The sequence below is a fragment of the Trachypithecus francoisi genome, unplaced genomic scaffold, assembly GCF_009764315.1.
Source record: "Trachypithecus francoisi isolate TF-2019V2 unplaced genomic scaffold, Tfra_2.0 Lachesis_group2, whole genome shotgun sequence".
In the NCBI taxonomy this organism is placed as follows: Eukaryota; Metazoa; Chordata; class Mammalia; order Primates; family Cercopithecidae; genus Trachypithecus; species Trachypithecus francoisi.
Genome location: NW_022681465.1, coordinates 164,222,301 through 164,243,492, shown reverse-complemented (window position 1 = coordinate 164,243,492; position 21,192 = coordinate 164,222,301). Strand labels below are relative to the sequence as shown.

The window sequence follows — 21,192 nt, the reverse complement described above, 5'->3', positions numbered from 1 at the left end:
AATCCCAGCTATTTGGGAGGCTGAGACAGGAGAATCACTTGAACCCGGGAGGTGGAGGAGCAGATCATAACCGAGATTATGCCACTGCACTCCAGCCTGGATAACAGAGAGACACTCAGTCTAAAAAAAAAAAAGAAAAAGAAATTGGTTACAATGGAATTTTAGTTCAAATCTCTTAAAAACAAGAAACATTTCTTGGCTAATCAGAAGAGCTGACACTCAGGGCCATATTCAAAGTCAGCTGGTACTTTCAGTTTTAAATGAAAACAATTACATGAACTGTAACAACCTGTCTTTACCTTCATAATCATGTTTTTAAAAACTGCAATATTGAACCTAATAGTTTTGGCCCACATTTAAAGGAAGATTAAATTACTTGGAAAGGGCCCAGAGGAAAGTAATAAAAGTAATTACATATTTAGAAATTTGGTCCTATAATGACATGCAAGAGGAAATCATTTAGAAAATAAAACTGAAAATAACCTTACACTTTTATGGGTTACCATAACCTCTGAAGAACGGGATAAGAAGCCAAAAAATTGAATTATTATGAGAATAATTTAATTTAGTCATTAGGAAGAACATCTTATTCTTGAAAAAGTATTTGAGTAATTATTAATGTCCAATGCTATGTAATAAGGACTTGTAACCACTAGGATGTGTTACTAAAAATTCTTTTCTTAAAACAAAAGTGTCAAAGGTAGAATATTGTGTAAAGTAGGGGCTTATTACATAACCCTTTAAGAACTTTTCCGTACCTATGATTTTTAAAAAATTTCAGGCATCTAAAATAATTATAAAAATGTTATTTTTATGGCTTTTTAAAAGTCAAAATGGATTAATCACTAAGAAATATAAGAGGATAAAAATATTAGAGATTTTTCATTAATATTGAGGAAAATGTAAGTATACAATTACTTAGGAAATGCGTTATATTTGACTCCATAAAGGGGGAGCAATTAAACTAATTATTTTTTTTTTTTTTTTTTTGAGACGGAGTCTCACTCTGTCACCCAGGCTGGAGTGCAGTGGCGCGATCTCGGCTCACTGCAAGCTCCGCCTCCCGGGTTTACGCCATTCTCCTGCCTCAGCCTCCCGAGTAGCTGGGACTACAGGCGCCCGCCATCTCGCCCGGCTAATTTTTTGTATTTTTTTAGTAGAGACGGGGTTTCACCGTGTTAGCCAGGATGGTCTCGATCTCCTGACCTCGTGATCCACCCGTCTCGGCCTCCCAAAGTGCTGGGATTACAGGCTTGAGCCACCGCGCCCGGCCAATTAAACTAATTATTAAGATGACAGTACAAGTGTGTTAAATGTCAGTATTTGTATTTTAAATCTTTTTTTGTTGTTGTTGACGGAGTCTCGCTCTGTCGCCCAGGCTGGAGTGCAGTGGCCGGATCTCAGCTCACTGCAAGCTCCGCCTCCCGGGCTTACGCCATTCTCCCGCCTCAGCCTCCCGAGTAGCTGGGATTACAGGCGCCCGCCACCTCGCCCAGCTAGTTTTTTGTATTTTTTAGTAGAGACGGGGTTTCACCGTGTTCGCCAGGATGGTCTCGATCTCCTGACCTCGTGATCCGCCCGTCTCAGCCTCCCAAGCTTTTAAATCTTTTTTTAAAGTATAGTGCAATGTAGTGAATGCAGACAAAACTTTCCTATAACATATTTGTACAGATTTTTTTTTTTTTTTAAAGATGGGAGTCTTGCTATGTTGTCCAGGCTGGTCTTGAACTCTGGGGCTAAAGCAATACTCCTGGCTCAGTCTCCCTAGTAGCTGGGACTACAGGCACACACCAACTTACCAGTAACACATTAGTTTTAAGGGGCTCAGACGAAGGAAAAAAAAAATGGATTTAAGATGAATAAAAAAGAATCATCCTTTGTCTGGGCTTGTTCCATCTTCCAAATATGTAGCAGCAACATAATGACACAAAAAACTGCCCTAAAAATCTGTAACACAAAAAAAAAACAGCTTATATACTATTCAAAAAATTACCTAAATATCTCTCAAAAGCAAAACAAAAAGCAAAGTTAAAAACAAAACAGGACATACTTGCAAGAAAAGATATGACCTAAAGGTTGTATCTTAGCACTGTTTGGTTTTTGAATAAAACATTAAGTTTTAAGCATTTATTTAATGTTTACATACATTAGGCTTTACCATACTATCAGGCACTGTTCTAAGTACTTTACGAATAGTACTTAATGTAATCCTCATAGCTCCATAAGAAAGCTGGGTATGGTAGCTCACGCCTGTAATCCCAGCACTTTGAAAGGCCCAGGCCGGCAGACTGCTTAAGTCCAGGAGTTCAAAACCAGCTTAGGCAATATTGCCAAACCCTGTCTCTACAAAAAACAAAAAAATTAGCTGGGTATGGTGGCCGGTACCTGTGGTCCCAGCTACTCAGGAGGCTGAGGTGGGAGGATCGCTTGAGCCTGGTAGATCAAGGCTGCAGTGAGCTGTGATCTTAACACGGTACTCCAGACTGGGTGAGAGAGCGAGACCGTGCCTTAAAAAAAAAAAAAGAAAAAGACAAAAAAAAGCTACCATTGTTATACCTCATTTTATAGATTAGGAAACTGAGGTACAGAGGTCATACTAGGCCAAGATCACACAACAAATAGTGGAGCTGATGGAGCTGAGATTCAAATCCAGGCAGTCTGGTGCTGGAGCCAATGTGTGTAATCACTAAGCTATTATATGCAAGTAATTCCTTCAAATATTAATATTTGACAACAATTTTGAACTTTGAAGTTTGCAAATATCCATAGCCTGTCAGAAGTACAAAAGTAATCACAAATAACTTTTCTAATAAAGAATTTAAATTGGAAAAGATTTCCTTGACTAGCTTTACAACAAATACATGTGTAGACAAAAGTAGGGATAAGAAAGAAAAAGACTGTCTTTTAAATGCATTTGTCATGAATTTATTACCTGGGTAAGCAAAAACACTTGAGCAGTCTCTTTTGAAAGACAACATTTAAAAATATGAATTTATATATTTTCTAGAGGAAAAGCACAGTACAATTTCAATTAATGTTTAATTCTATGACTAAAATCTTTATAATATTTTTAATTAAAGAAGAAGGTGACTGGGACTTAGGTAAGAAAGCAAAATCATAACATCTACTATAGAAACAAGCTTTTTTCTTTGGGAGGCCGAGACGGGCGGATCACGAGGTCAGGAGATCGAGACCATCCTGGCTAACACGGTGAAACCCCGTCTGTACTAAAATATACAAAAAATTAGCCGGGCGAGATGGCGGGCGCCTGTAGTCCCAGCTACTCGGGAGGCTGAGGCGAGAGAATGGCGTAAACCCGGGAGGCGGAGCTTGCAGTGAGCTGAGATCCGGCCACTGCACTCCAGCCTGGGCGACAGAGCGAGACTCCGTCTCAAAAAAAAAAAAAAAAAAAAAAAAGAACAAGCTTTTTTTTTTTTTTTGGATACAGAGTCTTACTCTGTCGCCCAGGCTAGAGTGCAGTGCTGCAGTCTTGGCTCAATGTGGCCTCTGCCTCCCAGATTCAAGCAATTCTCATGCCTCAGCTTCCCTAGTAGCTGGGATGACAGACGCGCACCAGTACACCCAGCTAATTTTTGTAGTTTTAGTAGAGACGGGGTTTCCCCATGTTGGCCAGGCTGGTCTCAAAGTCCTGGCCTCATCTGATCTGCCTGCCTTGGCCTCCCAAAGTGCTGGGATTATGGGCATGAGCTACTGTGCTAGGCCTATAAAAATGCTTCTTTAGGGTAACTTTTTTCTTTTTCCTGTAATAGGAGAATCACATTATTTCTCAAGGGAAATACCATTTACTCAATTTGTACTCTGAATGCCATCTAATAAAACAGCAAAGCCACAACCATGCAGAATGTAGGCACAGCATGTCTAACTAAAACTCACTGTAAGAAAAAAAAGGGAAAGGGAGCTGATTTCAAAGGTTCTACATGGCTTTGCACTTCACATATTCTGATGCTGCAGATGCGAGAAGTTGTAGGTCTAACATAATTTATGTCTTCTTTCGGGACATTTTAGCATTTGTGAATTGAGAAGCTTGGAATAATAACTATGCAAGTCACTTCTAATCCTAAAATTCCAACTACATGAAATACATATGATTAAGTACTCAGACACACACAATGTCAAAGGCTGGCCTTGTGGCAAAAAGGAAATACAGCAAAGAAAGTCAGGTCCCCACCATGGCACTGACAGCAAGTCTGTTCTCAAGGTTAGTCTCTAAACTGACACCTGGTAAGTCTGACAATGAAATATTTGCCAACAATTAAGTAGAGGAGACCTCTCCTGAGAAATTTTTCATAAGTTTCACATACTACATTTTGATATCTCCTGGAATGTTTGTGGCCCTCCCCTTACTGGACTACTCTCTCATTTTGTTGGCTAATACATGTTACTAAAGTCAATATATATTCAACTTATTTTTCTCTGCCTCTTGGCCCAATTTAACATAGATGATCCTGTTTTCAAATGCCTTCATCTGATTTTCTTCTTATCGCTTAGGCCACCTGCCCTTTGTAGGTCTTTTATGTGGTCATTAATGTTGGAATTACTTATTTTTTATTTAACCAAGTTTTTCATCTGTAAAATGGATGTAATCTTATGATTTTCTTCATAGTGTTGTGAGAATTCAGTAAGATTATGAATGTATAGATTTTGGGACAGTACCCAGGACATAAATTACTACTATCAACTCACGGCTAGATTAGTGACATTGTGTCCTGCCTTCCCATGCTTACTCTTCCTCTTATCCGCTCTTCTGCTCATAATATAACTAGTTTTATTTTTATTTATTTATTTTTTGAGACAATGTCTCACTCTGTCACCCAGGCTGGATGCTGTGGCACAATCATAGCTCACTACAACTTCCACCTCAAGTGATCCTCCCACCTCAGCCTCCCAGGGAGCTGGGACTACAGGTGCATGTCACCATGCCCTGCTAATTTTTGTGCTTTTTTTTTTGGTAGAGATGGGGTTTCACCATTGTTGCCCAGGCTGGTCTCGAACTCCTGAGCTCAAGTCATACACCTGCCTTGGCCTCCCAAGTGCTGGGATTACAGGCGTGAGCCACCTTGCCAGGCCTAGAGAGTTTTAATAAGCACAAATCTGATCATGTGCCCCTATCGATCTGGAAACCCAGTAATGCTTTTATAGTAATATAGACTCATCTCTTACTACTTTTGCTCCCTAATCCCTCCCTATGCTTTAACCAAACTGATTTCAAGCTTCTTTGATAGTCCCTGCTCACTCCATGAGGGCATTTGACCACAATATTTCCCTTGTTTGAAACTCTCTGCAAGTTACAGTTTGGTCCTAATATTCTTTAGACCTTTGTTAAAAAGTTACTTCCGTCTTGACTAAGTCTGGCCTATTTTGCTTTTTCCTTATACCATGTTCCTCCCTCCTAGAACTTCTGTTTGCAGTTACACATTTATATGAGTGACTACTACTTTTTATTACCACACATTTGTGTGTTTCCTCCAACAGACATCTCAGACTAAGCTCCTGATATTCATCCAACCCAAATCTGTTCCTTTAACCTCCTTTGCCATCTGAGGAAATAGCAATACCATTCTTCCAACTGGTCAGGTCAAAACCCTTGGACCCTCACACTTCACATCCATCAGCAAATTCTATTATGTCCCCAGAATTCAACTATTTTTCCCCATTTCCACTGCAACCCACTGTGGTCAAAGCGCTACCATCACTTCCTGGATTGCTGTAACAACTCTTAACACATCTCCTTGCTTCTTTGACTCAACCACTTATCCCTTGCCTACCTACAAGACAGCTAGATCAATCCTTTAAAAATGGCAGATGTCATTCCTCTACTGAAACCTTCCAACAACTTACCATCTGCCAAGGACTGTTGTGCACCCCGCCAAAGTAGTATGTTGAAGCCCTAATCCTCTCCTCACATCTATGTGACTGTATTGGAGATGGTGCTTTTAAGGAGGTAATTAAGGTTAAATGAGGTGATTAGGGTAAAGCCCTGATCCCACAGAACTGGTGCCCTTAGAAGAAAAGGAAGAGACAAAGCTCTCTTTATCATGTGAGGAGACACTGAGAAGGTACTGTCTGCAAGCCAAAAAGAAAACCAGAACCTGATCATGCTGCCACTCTGATCTCATTCTTCCAGCCTGAAGAACTGTGAGAAAATACATTTCTACTGTTTAAGCCACCCAATCTATGGTATTTTGTTATGGCAGCCTGAACTAACACACCATTCTACTCAAAGTCAAGTGTATCTAATAGCCAAAAAAGGTGCTAAACATTCTAATCTATTACGTCACATATCCTAAGCTCTCTGATGTAACTGCCTTTGTTTCTTCCCATCTCTTAAGCAAGTTCCAGCCAAACTGGCTTACATGCAATTCCGTGAGCATGCTAGGCATGCTCCTGCCTTTGGGTCTTCTTTGGTTTTTCTCGGCTTGGGACACCTTTTTTCCCCAAGAATTCACATCACTCACTTCCTCACTCAAATGTTACTTTCTCAGTGAGGCCATCTATGGAAAATGTATGATCCCCATTTCACACAAATATTCCATTTCCCTTTCCTTAGTACTCACTACTTGGATGCTATGTATTTTACCTATTTATCTTGTCTATTGTTTCTCTCACTAGAATGAACTCCATGAGAGATGGGATTGTCCGTTTTGCTCACTGCTATATCCCGTAAATACAGAGTAGCTCACAGTAGCTGTTCAATATTTATTCAACTAAATTAATGTTGAGTTCCAATAGTGGCAGAATTCGTCGTGGAGTTGAAAGGTACTGCACAGATCATCTACTAATGCAGCAATTCCCTAGCAGAAAACTGCACTGCTTAAAGGACCGCCTCATTTTTGTGGCCTCATTTTGTGGTTATCATTAAAGCTCAAAAGGAGCTTTAAAAATCCTCATTTTGTGGTTATCATTAAAGCTCAAAAGGAGCTTTAAAAATCCTGATGCAACAGCTGTTTTTCCCTCACCATCTTATAGAGATAATAGGCTGAAAAGTTGTGAAGTTCAAGTAAGATAATGTTTATGACAATTTTTTGAAAATTGCCTGGTTGCAGCTTTTACTTACAGCATTTGCAAACAGTTCTGCCAACTCTGTGGCTCTTTCATCATATTTCAAGTGCTCAGCAAACAATAGCGTTCGTCTCCATCAAGTCAAGTTTAAAAATACAAGGGCCGGGCACGGTGGCTCACACTTGTAATCCCAGCACTTGGAGAGGCCGAGGCGGGCGGATCACGAAGTCAGGAGACCAGACCATCCTGGTTAACACGGTGAAACCCGTCTCTACTAAAAATACAAAAAATTAGCCGTGCGTGGTGGCGTGCGCCTGTAGTCTGAGCTACTCAGGAGGCTGAGGCAGGAGAATGGCTTGAACCTGGGAGGCGGAGCTTGCAGTGAGCCGAGATCGCGCCCCTGCACTCCAGCCTGGGCAACAGAGCGAGACTCCGTCTCAAAAAAAAGAAAAAAAAAAGAAAAAAGAACAACAACAACAACAACAAAAAACCAAACAAACAAATAAAGTACATAAATAAAAACCAAGTGACTGGAGGACGCCATTCATTGATTTTACTTAGGGCTTTGGGCATAATCTAGATTTAAAAATTTCTGCTGCTGAGAAAGTGGGAAAACAGTTATATTCCCTTACATTTTACCGAAGAGAAACTAGACCTGCAGATGAGTACCTTTCTGTTTCTATATAAACAGAGGAATTCTGCACAACCCAAATCACGCAGAAACCTCCTGGTAAGGACTTCACGGGTAGTTATTGCCGGCATTGTATTCTGAGAGATGAGCTTCATATCACTTCTGGAAATGCCTTAAATGAAAACTCATCTTGAAACAACATGACGTCTCAACGAGGCTGCCTTCTCACCTTGGAACACCAGTTTTTAAAATAAAGGTGTCATCAGAAGTGTGGAGACACCCACTGCATCACAACTGGAATCAATCTCTGGTTATGCCAACCTAGGTCTGCTGAGCAGGGCAAGTCTACTGCTCGAAAGCCGCACAGAGGAAATCCTACCTCCCCTGGGTTCAGGCCCGGAGTTACGAGCTGAGATTCGCGGCGGCGTGCCAGAGCCCAGAGCAAACCCGGGTGGAGAACCCACCTCGCCCGCGGCTCCGGAAGCTGCTGCCGCCCCGACCGGAAAGCCCCCAGCATCGCCCGCAGGAATAGCTGCGGGCCTGCGGCTCCAGCCCGGCCTCGGGTACCACGCGCCTAGTGGGAAGCGGCACTGACGCCTGCAGCATCTCGCGAGATTTCGGGCTCAACCCAAGTACTGCGAGTTCATCAAAGGCGAGGAAAAAAAAAAAAAAGCCAGCGGGCGAGAGCCTCTGAAGTCGCGGCTGGGGCGCTGGGGTGGCAGCTGCCGCGGGAGCATCAGCTACCGGCGTGAGGCAAGGCAGGGCCCGCGCGCCGTCCGCAGCCCCGTTGCCTGGGCTGCCGGTTCACTGACGCGCGGCCCCCGGGTGAAGAGAAGGGAGGCGGGCTGGGAGCCCGCTCCTTTTCGCCGCAGAGCGCGGCGGGGGAGGGAGGTGAAGGCGTGGGAGGAGGGCGACGGAAGAGGAGGTAGCGGCGCAGAGATCCTCCCGGCGACATCACTGAGGCGGAGCGCGGCCGCGCCTGTCCCAGATCGCGCCGTTCGTGCTGTCCGCACTGCCTGAGGCCGGGCGCGGGCTGGGTGGCCGCGATCCTGGCACCGGCCGCTTTCGCGTGGGGTTGCGCAGGAGCAGCGGAGGGCCGGATCGCTGAGTGAGCGTCAGCCGCGCGCCGCTGCGGGACCGTGGGTGGGCGGGCTGAGGGGCGGATGAGCCTCCGGCCCCGCCTCCCGCGTGCTGCTGCCGGAGCCGCAGCAGCCACAGCCCCGCCGAGGCTTTAAACAGCGGGGCCCGCCCCGCGCCCGCCACACTCGCGCGTTCGCTTGGCTGCCAGCGGCGTCTGTGCCGTCCCGGCTAGGCGGCGGGGAGAAAGACTTCCTCACCCGGCCTTGCGGCCGTGGCCACCGCCGGCCGGGGGTGCGGAGGGCGTGCTGCCGGAGACGTCCGCCGGACTCTGCAGTTCCGCCGGGGGTCGGGCAGCGATGGAGCCGGTGCCCACGGCGCCCTCCTCCGGCGCCCCGGGACTGGCCGGGGTCGGGGAGACGCCGCCAGCCGCTGCGCTGGCCGCCGCCAGGGTGGAACTGCCCGGCACGGCTGTGCCCTCGGTGCCGGAGGATGCTGCGCCCGCGAGTCGGGACGGCGGCGGGGTCCGCGGTGAGGGCGCTGCGGCGGCCGGGGACGGGCTGGGCAGACCCTTGGGGCCCACCCCGAGTCAGAGCCGTTTCCAGGTGGACTTGGTTTCCGAGAACGCCGGGCGGGCCGCTGCTGCTGCGGCGGCGGCGGCAGCAGCGGCGGCTAGTGCTGGGGCGGGGGCCAAGCCGACCCCTGCAGACGGGGAAGGCAGCGGCGAGAGCGGGCCGGCTAAAGGCAGCGAGGAAGCCAAGGGCCGCTTCCGCGTGAACTTCGTGGACCCGGCTGCCTCCTCGTCGGCTGAAGACAGCCTGTCGGATGCTGCCGGGGTCGGTGGCGACGGGCCCAACGTGAGCTTCCAGAACGGCGGGGACACGGTGCTGAGCGAGGGCAGCAGCCTGCACTCCGGCGGCGGCGGCAGTGGGCACCACCAGCACTACTATTATGATACCCACACCAACACCTACTACCTGCGCACCTTCGGCCACAACACCATGGACGCTGTGCCCAGGATCGATCACTACCGGCACACAGCCGCGCAGCTGGGCGAGAAGCTGCTCCGGCCTAGCCTGGCGGAGCTCCACGACGAGCTGGAAAAGGTGAGCTCGCCCGGCCGTCCCTTCTTCCCCAGCCCCTGGTGCATGCCGACCGCGGGATGTGGCTGCAGACTCTTCCCGAGTTGAGGTGGCAGGAGTAGACACGCACGACTTGCTGGCATCTCTGGATTCAGCTGTCAAGGGTGGAATTGCCGAGGAATGTAACTTCATCTCTTAAAAAGTTTGTAGCGGGTTTGGCTAGTTAAGTTGATACTGGAGGGCTGCTTTTAACAGCCTTCCCCATCCAGTTAGGTATCTCGTGTGCACTTTCTTTCCCACCCACGCTTAACAGTCACCATCCCTCTGAATGACAGTTGTGTTTGTGGGCCCTTGAGAAGAGAATGTGCAGGAGGTTTAGGTGAGGACCTCTCTCGGAAGAGGTTGGAGAGCATCTACCATCTGTGTCGTTTTAAAAGATTGTGTTGTGTGGCTTATGTACGCCTATTAGGGATCCCAAGAGTGGGAATGTTGGTATTGGAAGGAAAATCTTAACAGGGTGTGTTTATGGTCTATGAGTTATTAAAGCTCAATTCTTGCAATCTTGAATATGCAAAGGATCATAGAAATTTAAATCTTGGGACACTCTGTTCCTGATAGTGGCATAACTCTTTTTTTTTTTTTTTTTTTTGCAATGAAAACGTTTTGGGAGAGGTGTATATTTAAAAAATTAGGGAGGGGGTGGTCTTTAAAGAAAAAGGGGAAACGGGAGAATTGATTTTTCTGTAGAAGATGACTAGGAAGACCTTTGGGGTCTTTACAATAAGCAGTTACACTTTGTAAACAGAAAACCATCCCCATAAACTCATTGATTTTTGTAATTCTGTTTTTTTATGGTCACATAAGACTGTTATTTCTTCAGTGTTTGATATCATTGTTTTGAGATAACATTTATGCTTTTGAAATTTCATTAATGTTTAACTTTTTTATGAGCCGGAATTACTTGAAGTCTTCCTTTACAAGTGTGTAATGACTACATTGATGGAATTTTGTAAATGCCAGAGCGTAGTACCACATAGGTTGAAATGATCACAGTGTGGAAAAGTTTAAATCCAGTATGTGATTTCTTTTGGATATGATTATTTGATCTCATACAGTGATTTCATACAAGACTGTACTTGTCCCAGTGTTTGATAATGTAACATTCACACAGAGGTAATTACAGAGGTCCCAACTCTCACAGCTTATTGATTGTTTAAAAGCCTGAGATCATTTAGCTTTAGATAATACTATTCTTGTTCCATTGTGGTATTTTATCATAATCAGAAGCAAAACAATGTCTAAAACATTTTTTATTCATACTTCTGTAGTTTCTATCAAGTCTATTTTTTCTTTCCAAAACTCAAAAATCATTGTAGACAAAAGTAGATATGAAGCTGGCAATTTTCCTTTTCTTAGGAAGTATTTACTAATGAAAATATTATACAGATATATTTTAGATTTATTTTACCAAAGCCAAGTAGGTGAGCAGTAAAGTGATCTATATTTACTCATAAGTTTTAGAAAGACATCCTGTTGAAAGGTATATATCTTGAGCATATATGCTTCCTATGAAAGTTTTTGCTATTTTGAATTAAATTATCTCAATAACAAAGCACTTCAAGTTCTCCAAAACTTTAGATTTGTGTGTCTTTGTGTTTTTTGCTTGGCTTTTTGGTTCAAAGTGTCTAAAAAACAACACCTGTATTGTTAGTTTACGGCAGTTGAAGAAATCACCCAACCTCTCAGCTTCAGCTTTTCAGGGTTATTATGAAGATTAGAAAAAAAGCGCAATAAAAATGACCATGTTCAGTGCCTGGAAAATAATAGCTAGTTGTTATTTCCCTCTTATATTGGCCCTTCAGAAGACTCTAGGATCTCAATTTTACATTCTCTTAATTCTTATGTTATTAGATGAATATAGTATGTAAAATGTTCAGTTTCATTTATGCAACAGGTAGTTTAATTCTTTATAGTTTTTTACCTTCTGCTACTCATAAGCTTTATGGCCACTGTTTTATTGGCTTAACTAATAACTACATGTTGAAGATAATTTTGGTTAGAATTTTAGCGGATTGATTAAAGAAATGGGTGTTGAGTAGTACAATTATGACTATACACCACTGTCGAAAGAGGGGCAGACAGTAGGGGTGATAACAAGTTGGCTGGATTCCCAGAAGTTGTCCCTTACTCTGTCTAAATTGACTTCCACCTCTCTAACACCTCTAATGCTTCTAGCCTTCAGTGTATTATAATATTTAGAATTTTTATAACACCTAATCTAGCAGTCGGTTGATTGGCATATACTCTACTTTGGTCTACTAAGTGCGTAATTATCTACCATGGGACTAACTCTGTGTTGGGAACTGTAGAAGAACAAAAGAAGTAAAAGACTTCAGAAACTTGTTAGGGAAAAGGACTAGATTGTCTTTCCTCCAGTTGAATTCCTTTCATTATCCATCACTGACTTTAAAAGTATTTTGTCTAGATGTCCAACTGTAGGGGAATAGATAAATATCCTTGGTGCATCTTGCTATATTGCATAGCCATTCTAGGACCAGTAGGTATGAGTTCTCCATTTATTAAATAGTTATTGGGGAAGGGGGTATCTTAGATGTTGACAACATGGTTGTGACACTGTGGGATTACACGGTGATTAGCAAACCAGTTACTGCTTCTGCCTAGACAGACATTAACAAAATAGTTGGACAAATGACATAGTTAATAACTGTTTTTTAAGTATTATGAAAGAAAAGGATACTTGTAAAGATGTAATAGGACCTAATTTTAATTGGGTTTTGGGAAGGCGTTTTTTTTTTTTTTGAGAAGTATGACATTGAAGCTGAGACCTGAAGGGTAAGTTGATGATTGGGTGGAATGACAGTCCAGAACAAAAGGACAGCGTACGTGAAGGTAATGGGGTGAGAAAAAGTGGTATATTCACATAACTAAAAGGAGATCAGTGTTTTTCATTATAAATGTAGTGGGACGCTATTGAAGAATTTTGTGTGGGGTAGCCACCTGATCCATTTTGTTTTAACATCTTTAGGCTCTGGGTGGAGAATGGATTGGCAGGGGCAAGAATGGAAGCAAAGAGACTCAAGTGATTACTGTGATCTGGGTGACAGATAGTAAAGGTTGGTGGCAGAAAGGATTGGATGTGCGGGTGAGATAGAAGCTGACTTCTAGATTTTGAACTTGAGAAACTTAATAGATGTTGGTACCGTTGCTTGAGGTGAGAAAGATTGGAGGAGGAATAGGTTCAGTGGTTGGGAGAAGTTTGTATTTGAGACTATTCTGTTTGAGTAGCCTGTAAAGACAAAGACAGCTTATTCCAAGAGTCATGGATACACACACACACACACATACACACACACATACACATGTATATTTACATATAAAGGTTTAGTTGCTTAAAGTCATGCACTAAATTACTTAGGGAGAGTGGTAGATAAGAGAACAGAAAATAGGGTCTGGCATTGGACTTCGAGATTATTTAAAGGTCTGTTAGAGATTGAGGAACCACTAGCAAAGGAAATTAAGGAAGAGCTGCCATACTGTCAAATAGCCTGGAGAGCAGTGTTGGGGGAAGCTGAGAGAAAATAGTTTTTAGAAAGGCAGAAACTCTTCAAAGCTGATGCCAGGAATTGATTTAAAAATGTATATATGTACACACACAGAGGGAAAAAATCAAAGTATGGATTTTTGGCCCTACAGGAAGAAATAAAAGGTGGAGGGTAACAAGAAAGGATTTGATGGACATCTTCAACATGTATGATGGAATGCAAGATCATCAAATGCGGAAAGTGGAGTGGTAGACAATCCATACTAGCTCTTACTGAATTTAAAGCGTTATTAAAATTATTTTTTGTTTTTTTTTTTTTTTTTTGCTTTTGTTTTTGTTTTACTATTTTGACCAGTAAACTGTAATTTCTAGTATTTTTGTTTTTAAAGGTAGCATTATCGTTGCAATTGTCCTTGGGCCAAGGCTTTAGAGCCTTTTGCTGGTGGTATGTCAAGGGTTTCTATATGGTTCCTCTATTTTTACCTTTCTTGTTAACAAGGAGAAAGGTCAAGGGAGCAACTATATTGTCTTTCATGGTGTCACTTTGCTTGTTGGATTTTCATTAACTCCTAACAAATAGGTCTTATACACATTTTACTCAAGATGAAATGGGCTAATAGAAACAGAAGAAATTGGCCAGGTGTGGTGGCTCACCCCTGTAATCCCAGCACTTTCGGAGGCCAAGGCGGGTGGATCACCTGAGGTCAGAAGTTCAAGACCAGCCTTACCAACATGGTGAAACGGTGTCTCTACTAAAAATACAAAATTAGCCAGGTGTGGTGGCACATGCCTGTAATCCTGGCTATTCAAGAGGCTGAGGCAGGAGAATTGCTTGAACCCAGGAAGTGGAGGTTGCAGTGAGCCAAAATTGTGCCATTGCACTCCAGCCTGGGCAACGAGAGCAAAACTCCATCTCAAAAAAAAAAAAAAAGAAAAGAAAAGAAACAAGAAATTGCTTAAGAGCCACTTTTACAGAAAGTACAGCTGGGGACAGGCACCACGGTAGGTAAGACCCTGTTGTCCCTACTTGGGAAGCTGAGGCAGGAGGATTGCTTGAGCCCAGGAGTTTGAGACTGCAGTGCGCTGTGACCATGCCTGTAAACAGCCACTGTACTTCAGCATGGGCAACACAGCAAGACCCTGTCTAAAAAAAATAGTAGTACAGCTGGATTTGGACTTCACATCCAGGTTTTTCTGACTTTAAAGCTAGGACATAGAAACAGCAGGTTCTTCTCTTTTTATCTCTTCTATGTCTTAGACCTGTTCTAAGATAACAAAGATGTTGAGGGGGACCCCTGGGGGATTACCACCACCATTTCTCTACCTTGAACTCCTGAGAGTTGAATGATTATATAAATGACAGAAATGAGGAGATGGGATGATGTAAATATTGATTATTATGACTTCTTCACTAGCATCTGTATATGTCTTTTTTTCATCTTCATACAGAGAATACGCACTTAATAAAGATTTGTTCATGGGATGTACAAATCAGGTGAGCAGTTCCTGTCACTTAATAAGGACTTTAAGTAAAACACTAAATGATTATAGTATCTCTTCTAACCATGAGCTGCTTCTCTGAGTGGGCTGTGTTGATGCCTAGTCAAGAAATTTCACACACTGTTAATCATTTCAGTGTATAGCTTTAGTCATTGAAAATCAACCTGGAGGAACAAGAATGTGTCTCTTGAGGGTGAGGGGAAGAGTAGGGTAGTGTCCAGAACTGGGTAAAAGTGGGACCCTGATAAGAAATATTTACATGTGGCAAAGTCAAATTTGGCTGATTTCACAGTTTTGCCAGGGGCGTTACCCTACTAAACCCGTGCCACTTGCCACTGAAGTCAAGCTTACTCATAATACTATATGCATTCCCCCAGGTGTACACTGACTAAAGTAGTTCTACAATGTGGTGAACAGGTAAAATTGCAGCTACTGCTTTGATAAATAGTAGAATTTAAGAAAACAGCTTTTAATTTTTAGCATAAAAATTTCCTGGGTAGAAGGAAAGATAAATTTTGGGATTTAAAATGTAGCGAAAATCAGTACACTGCTAAATTAATATCTTCTCTATGTGTATTTATGTTCACACATTTAAAAATCCTGTAAGACTAGAATTTAAAGGACCAAAATAGAGTTTCTTGGTTCTTATGTGTGGAGTGTGTTTGCTTTCATTGATTTTCCATTATGTTACATATATATATGTATGTATATATATTTGGGAAGTCTATAGTATAGTTCCATGCTGAAGTGAAATAAATGTGAACCCAGTTATTCAACAAATCCTTATTGAACATCAACAGCAACACTGTTCTAAATGCTGAGGATATAGCAGTGAACAAAACGAAGTCATGGGACTTTCATTCTAGTGGTAGGAGACAATAAACAAACAAAATTAAAGCAGGGCTAGGAAAATTAAAGGTGGCTCAATGATGGCTGGGTGGTACTGTTTTAGCATTGTTAGGGAAGACCTCTGATATGTGAGCAGGCTCTAGAAAGGGGTGACCCCCATGCAGATACCAGGGAAAGGACACTCTAGGCAGAGGAATGGCAGATACCAAGACTTTGAGATGGGAGTGTGCTTGGTGTGATTGAGAGACAGGGAGGTCAGCAAGACCAAATCGATGAGGCAGAGTGTGATAGAGAAAGTCAGGGTATAGTGAGGACCAAATAGTGTAGAACCTTGCAGATCATGATAAAGACTTAGGATTTTACTCTGAGTGATTTAGGGGAAGGCGTTGTAGGGTTTTGAGCACAGATTTGACATGATCTGACTTATGTTTTCAAAATAACACTCTGATTGTTGTGTAGAGAATATACTGTAAGGAAGCAAGAGTAGAAGGCAGGAAACCAGTTAGAAGCCTACTGTAATGGTTCCGTTAAGATGATAATGACTTTTACTAAGGTGGTAGTGATTGCTACAATGAGGTGTTCACATGCTGGATGTGTTTCAAAGGTAGAATTGTTGGGATTTGCTGATGTTTTGGATGAGGGGATGTATGGACAGTAATACCAGGGTTTTCCCCCTGTTTAGAATGGAGTTGATATTAATGGAGAAGTCTGTGGGAAGGGCAGGTTTGGGAGATGGACTCAAGGTTTCATTCTACAAATTAGTTCTCCAATGAGGCACACAGGTAAAATTGCAGCTACTGGTTTGTTAAATAGTAGAACTTCAGAAAACAGCTTTTAATTTTTTTAGCATAAAAATGTGCTTTTGTTCTTCAGGTAAAACCATGAAAACTAGTAGTCTTTCAAATACTGTACAAAGGGGTGGGGAATTAGTGGGTTGATTCCACAAAGTGAAAGCCCACTGAGGTTGAGCAACAAGGAAAATGACTTAAAATACCGAAGTTAAAAACATATTAGTGGTGTCTCATTTAAACCATGAAAGCTTCTATCTGCTGAGGGCCTCCTTTGTCTTTTTCCATTTTCACTAGGATCTCTACCAATGCTAGCTTAAAGCTATTATGAAAAACTTGGAGCTGATAGAGAACTTGGAGGTTTCTAGTTGGAAGACGGAGAAAAGCCGAAAAGCAAAAATAGCTTAGTGGAATGTTGACTCTCAGCAGAAGCTGATTATGGCTAGTACATTGGTAGTATCATTGGACTCAGAAATTTCTCTGCCTTAATTTTTTAAAAATATTCTATGCTTTGGCCGGGCACGGTGGCTCACGCCTGTAATCCCAGCACTTGAGGAGGCTGAGGTGGGTGGATCACGAGATGAGGAGATGGAGACCATCCTGGCTAACACGGTGAAACCCCGTCTCTACTAAAAATACAAAAAAACTAGCCAGGCGAGGTGGCAGACGCCTGTAGTCCCAGCTACTCGGGAGGCGGAGGCAGGAGAATGGCGTGAACCTGGGAGGTGGAGCTTGCAGTGATATCCTGCCACTGCACTCCAGTCTGGGAGACACAGCGAGACTCCGTCTCAAAAAAAAAAAAAAAAAAACTTGTGTGCTTTTTCTGAATAGTCACAAATTAGATACTCATCTAGGTTCAGAATTCTGGAAACCTGTGGGATAGTTCTTTGTTGGGTCAGTGTGAATTAGTTCTTCCATCAATTTGGTTTCAAACAAAATTTGGTATGATATGCTAGCCATTTTGGAGACTTCTGTAGGGGAGCATAGGTGGTTTGGCAGGGCAGGCTTGAGTATTCCAGTGGGGAAAGACTTAGAGGACCCTAATCATCTGAGACCTGCCCTTCCCACAGACTTCTCCATTAATATCAGCTCCATTCTAAATAGGTATTACCCTGTCCATACATCCCCCATCCAAACTATCAGCAAATCCCAACAATTGTATGTTTGAAACACATCCAGTATCTGAACACCTCTCATTCTATCAATCACTACCCCTTTGGTAAAAGCCCGTTATCATCTTAATGGAACCATTGCAGTAGCTGAGATGAGAGGAAGGGGGGTGATTAAAACTTGTAGCTGCAATTCAAGAATTGAGCTACAGGGCTGACGGTCTTGGAAAGAGGTAGGAAAGTTCACAGAGCATGACTGGGCTGAGGACCTCAATCCCAAGTTTTGACTAGCACTCGTTGTGATTATGGCTTTTTACCATTTAAGGTCTTTCTCAGTGCTGTCTGACAGAAATATAATATGAACTATATATGTCGTTTAAAAAAGTGAAGAAGTGGGCAAAATTAATTTATAATATATTTTATTTGGCACTGTGTCTAAAACATTGCAGATACAATGAATATTAAAACATTTATAATGAGATATCTCAATTTCTTTTTTATGTACAAAAGTTTGAAACCCTGTGTGTGTTTTTCACATACAGTACAGCACATCTCAGTTCAGACAAACATTTCAATAGTGTTGAAGTAGTAGCTCCCTGTTACCTTTGGTTACTATATTGGACAGTGTAGATGTAAACAGTATTTTGCAGTTTGGTTCTGAGGTCCTATGATTTTCATTTTTCTTCTTGCATATTTAACTGTTCCTGTCAATAGCTTACTTCCTTTAAAGAAATTCAAGTGGCTTCTATCTGACAGAAAAAGCAAAATATTTTATGTAACTCTCATTGCTTTCCAGGTACAAGCTCTTTCCTTCCTTTCTCAGCTAGACTTGTTGAGAGTATTGATTATAATTACTGTCTTTCCTTCCTTACCTTTCACTCAAACTGTTGTAGTGTGGCTTCTATTTTGCGTAAATAGTTCTTGTTAAAGTCACAAGTGATCTCCATTCTTATCACAAATTTCAGAAAGTCTTTTTTTTTTCTTAAGCAGTGTTCGGCTTTCAAGCAGCATTTGGTGTTCTTTTGAAGTCTTTTGGTCACTTCCTTGGCTTCTTAGTTTTCCTTCTGCCTTTCTGGCTCTTTCAGCCTGGCATCCTTTGCAGTCACCTCCTTCTCTAACCTGAACATCCTCAAGGCTTTATTTGGACTTGTCTTCTTCCTTGTTCCTCTTTTTTCTCTCCTTATGCCACATCATCTGTAGTCCAATGACTCCCAAAATTTCGTCTTCTACCCACACTCCTTCTCTGAGTTCTGGGTATCCAATGCTTGCTTGACATTTTTGTTTTAATGTCTCAAAGATAACTCAAGTTCACAAACTTAGTATTTCCTCCCATTCCCTCCAGAAACAAAAGAATCCAGGCCGTCTGCCAGTGTGTGCTTTATCTCTCGGAATGGTATACCACTATTCATCATACTGCAAAAGTGAGAAACCTGTGAGTCATCCTTGCCACTTTGCTCTCATTCCCCCATCCAATCACTGAGTGCGGTCAACTTGAATTTCTAAATATTCTTTTCATCTAAGATGCCACCATCCTATTAGGTTGGTGCAAAAGTAATTGCGTTTTTTGACATTGAAAGTAATGCCAAAAACCACAATGACTTTTGCACCAACAAAGCTGCAGCAATAGCCTTGTAACTGGACTTCTTATATTCACTATGCTTTCCCATCACTATTGTGCCCAAAACAAAACTGATCATTGTTGCCCAATGCTCCCTGCATTGTCTGTGTCTGGTTTGCCTCTTCAGTGTTTCACTTCCCCAGTGGCACAATAATTCCTTTGGTTGTGCGGCCTTTGTACATAGTACTCTCCATGGACTCTTCCTCTCCCTTCCACCTTTCCATACACCCACTGTTAACTTTCAGTTTAAGATTTCACTTCAGTCCTTATTTCGAGAGGAGGCCTTCATCCTCCAGTCTAGAACAAACTCATTTTCCCTTAATGGCTTTAGTTAGTGGTAGTATATCTATTAACATGGTTGCTTGAGTATCCTTCAGCTAATTTCAAGCTCCATGAGAAGCTGACTTTGTGATTGATCACCATTATGTCGTTGTTATCTAGTAGAGGCCTGGCACAGTAGACGCTCAATTGATACATACTGAATAATAGGCCTAATTCTTTACATATTAATGTGGTACAAAAGAATCTTACCTACCTTATATTTGTTGTCTAGATTCTGTAAAGGATGTTTGGCAGAGAAATTGCCCTGTTTTGCATATGTGGCATTAAGACCCCAAAGAACTAAATGACCTGACCAAAATCATAGACATGCAGAACTAGCACTGGAAATTGGGGCAGGCATTACTGAGTCTCAGTTGGCATTCATTTCAATATCCTATAGTTTAATACTGCGTAAGCTCTTGTTATTTTGGTGACTTTTTTTCTTTTTTAAAATACTTATGACAAATGTTTTTATATTCATTGAATATAAAATAGAAAAGATTTAGGCTCCACAGTTCTAGTGTATGGATGTATCTCTTCCTAGTAGAAAAATTTTCAAAAATTAATAAGAAAGTTTCTTATACACGGAATCTTAGTTTTTTATATTTCCTCTGCCATCCCCTGTCCATATCTTCCAAAAGTATGATATAAATTTTTAAATATAATATGGGTTGTACTTTGCAGTAACTAGTAACTTGTGTCTGTTAAATTTAACTTTAAATTAACATCGTGTTAAAAATTCAGTTCTTTGGTTACTTGAGTCACATTTTAGGTACTTAATAACCATATTTGGCTAGTTGTTATCATTGGACAATTGAGATACCAAAGATTTCCATGGTCACAGAAGGATAGACAGTGCTGTCAAGGGAGGTGATATCTAAAATTACTTTTTTCCTTCCTTCATTCATTCTTTTCTTTATTCCTTTTCTTCCAGGTTAGTCACCACTAGTTGAAAGTCATCAGAGAATCTAATGTTCTTCTAATTTTGCATAGGATCCTTCCTTAAATAAAGATGTCTAGAACATTAGGTTCTCAATGAAGTGTTTCAATCAATGGAATCTGTTTTCTTTGTGAGAGTGGAGTTTTGGGCCTGTGAAAATTTAATATTGTATTGTTAGAAATGTTAGTTTCCAAAGCATTCTTAAGTTACATATCTGTGTTTGGTCTTCAGTTGTTGGAGTAGGTGGCTTTTTTAGAAGGTCCTGGAGTGACAGTCTCATTTTGCAAGGCTGTGGTTTGCCTTCAAGCTAATACCCGGTAGGGCAGGTCTCTTTATCCTTGTATTTTTCTTTTGGACCTGTGATTCCAAAATTTCTAAAAGAACCACCTGGGGAAAAATGGCTGTTGCCCCTTTCCCAAAGAGTTTGTGTAGTGTTTTGTTTTTATAAACAGGCAAAGTATATTGTATTCAACCTCTTAGAGCAAGTTTGACCAACCTACAGCCTGTGGGCCACATGTGGCCCAGGATGGCTTTGAATGTGACCCAACATAAATTTGTAAACTTTCTCAAAACATTATGAAATTTTTTTTGCAATTAAAAGAAAAACTCATCAGCTATTATTAATTTTAGTGTATTTTGTGTGGCCCAAGACAATTCTTTCAATATGGCCAAGGGAAGTCAAAAGATTGGATACT

The 21,192-nt window shown here is 41.9% G+C and overlaps 1 protein-coding gene and 2 long non-coding RNA genes across 8 annotated transcripts in view; 1 reads left to right on the top strand and 2 right to left on the bottom strand.

Moving 5' to 3' along the window:
• Window positions 1-8,887, bottom strand: part of LOC117065928 — a 151,104-nt gene extending 142,217 nt beyond the window's left edge. For all 5 annotated transcript variants that reach the window (XR_004430104.1, XR_004430101.1, XR_004430105.1 and 2 more), the window contains exon 1: window positions 8,116-8,887. This is a non-coding gene — a long non-coding RNA (uncharacterized LOC117065928). The remainder of the gene's footprint in view (window positions 1-8,115) is intronic.
• On the bottom strand, window positions 67-7,294 carry LOC117065929. Its single transcript, XR_004430107.1, has 3 exons — window positions 7,076-7,294; window positions 1,800-1,947; window positions 67-120 (listed from the first exon to the last, which is right to left on the bottom strand). It is a non-coding gene; the product is annotated as an uncharacterized LOC117065929 (long non-coding RNA).
• Window positions 8,888-8,918: 31 nt separating the features above from the next.
• SLC12A2 (solute carrier family 12 member 2) overlaps window positions 8,919-21,192 on the top strand; it is a 105,707-nt gene continuing 93,433 nt past the window's right edge. For both annotated transcript variants that reach the window (XM_033181364.1, XM_033181365.1), the window contains exon 1: window positions 8,919-9,834. In XM_033181364.1, the coding sequence (XP_033037255.1) occupies window positions 9,088-9,834 (747 nt within the window). In that variant the 5' untranslated portion in view covers window positions 8,919-9,087. The remainder of the gene's footprint in view (window positions 9,835-21,192) is intronic.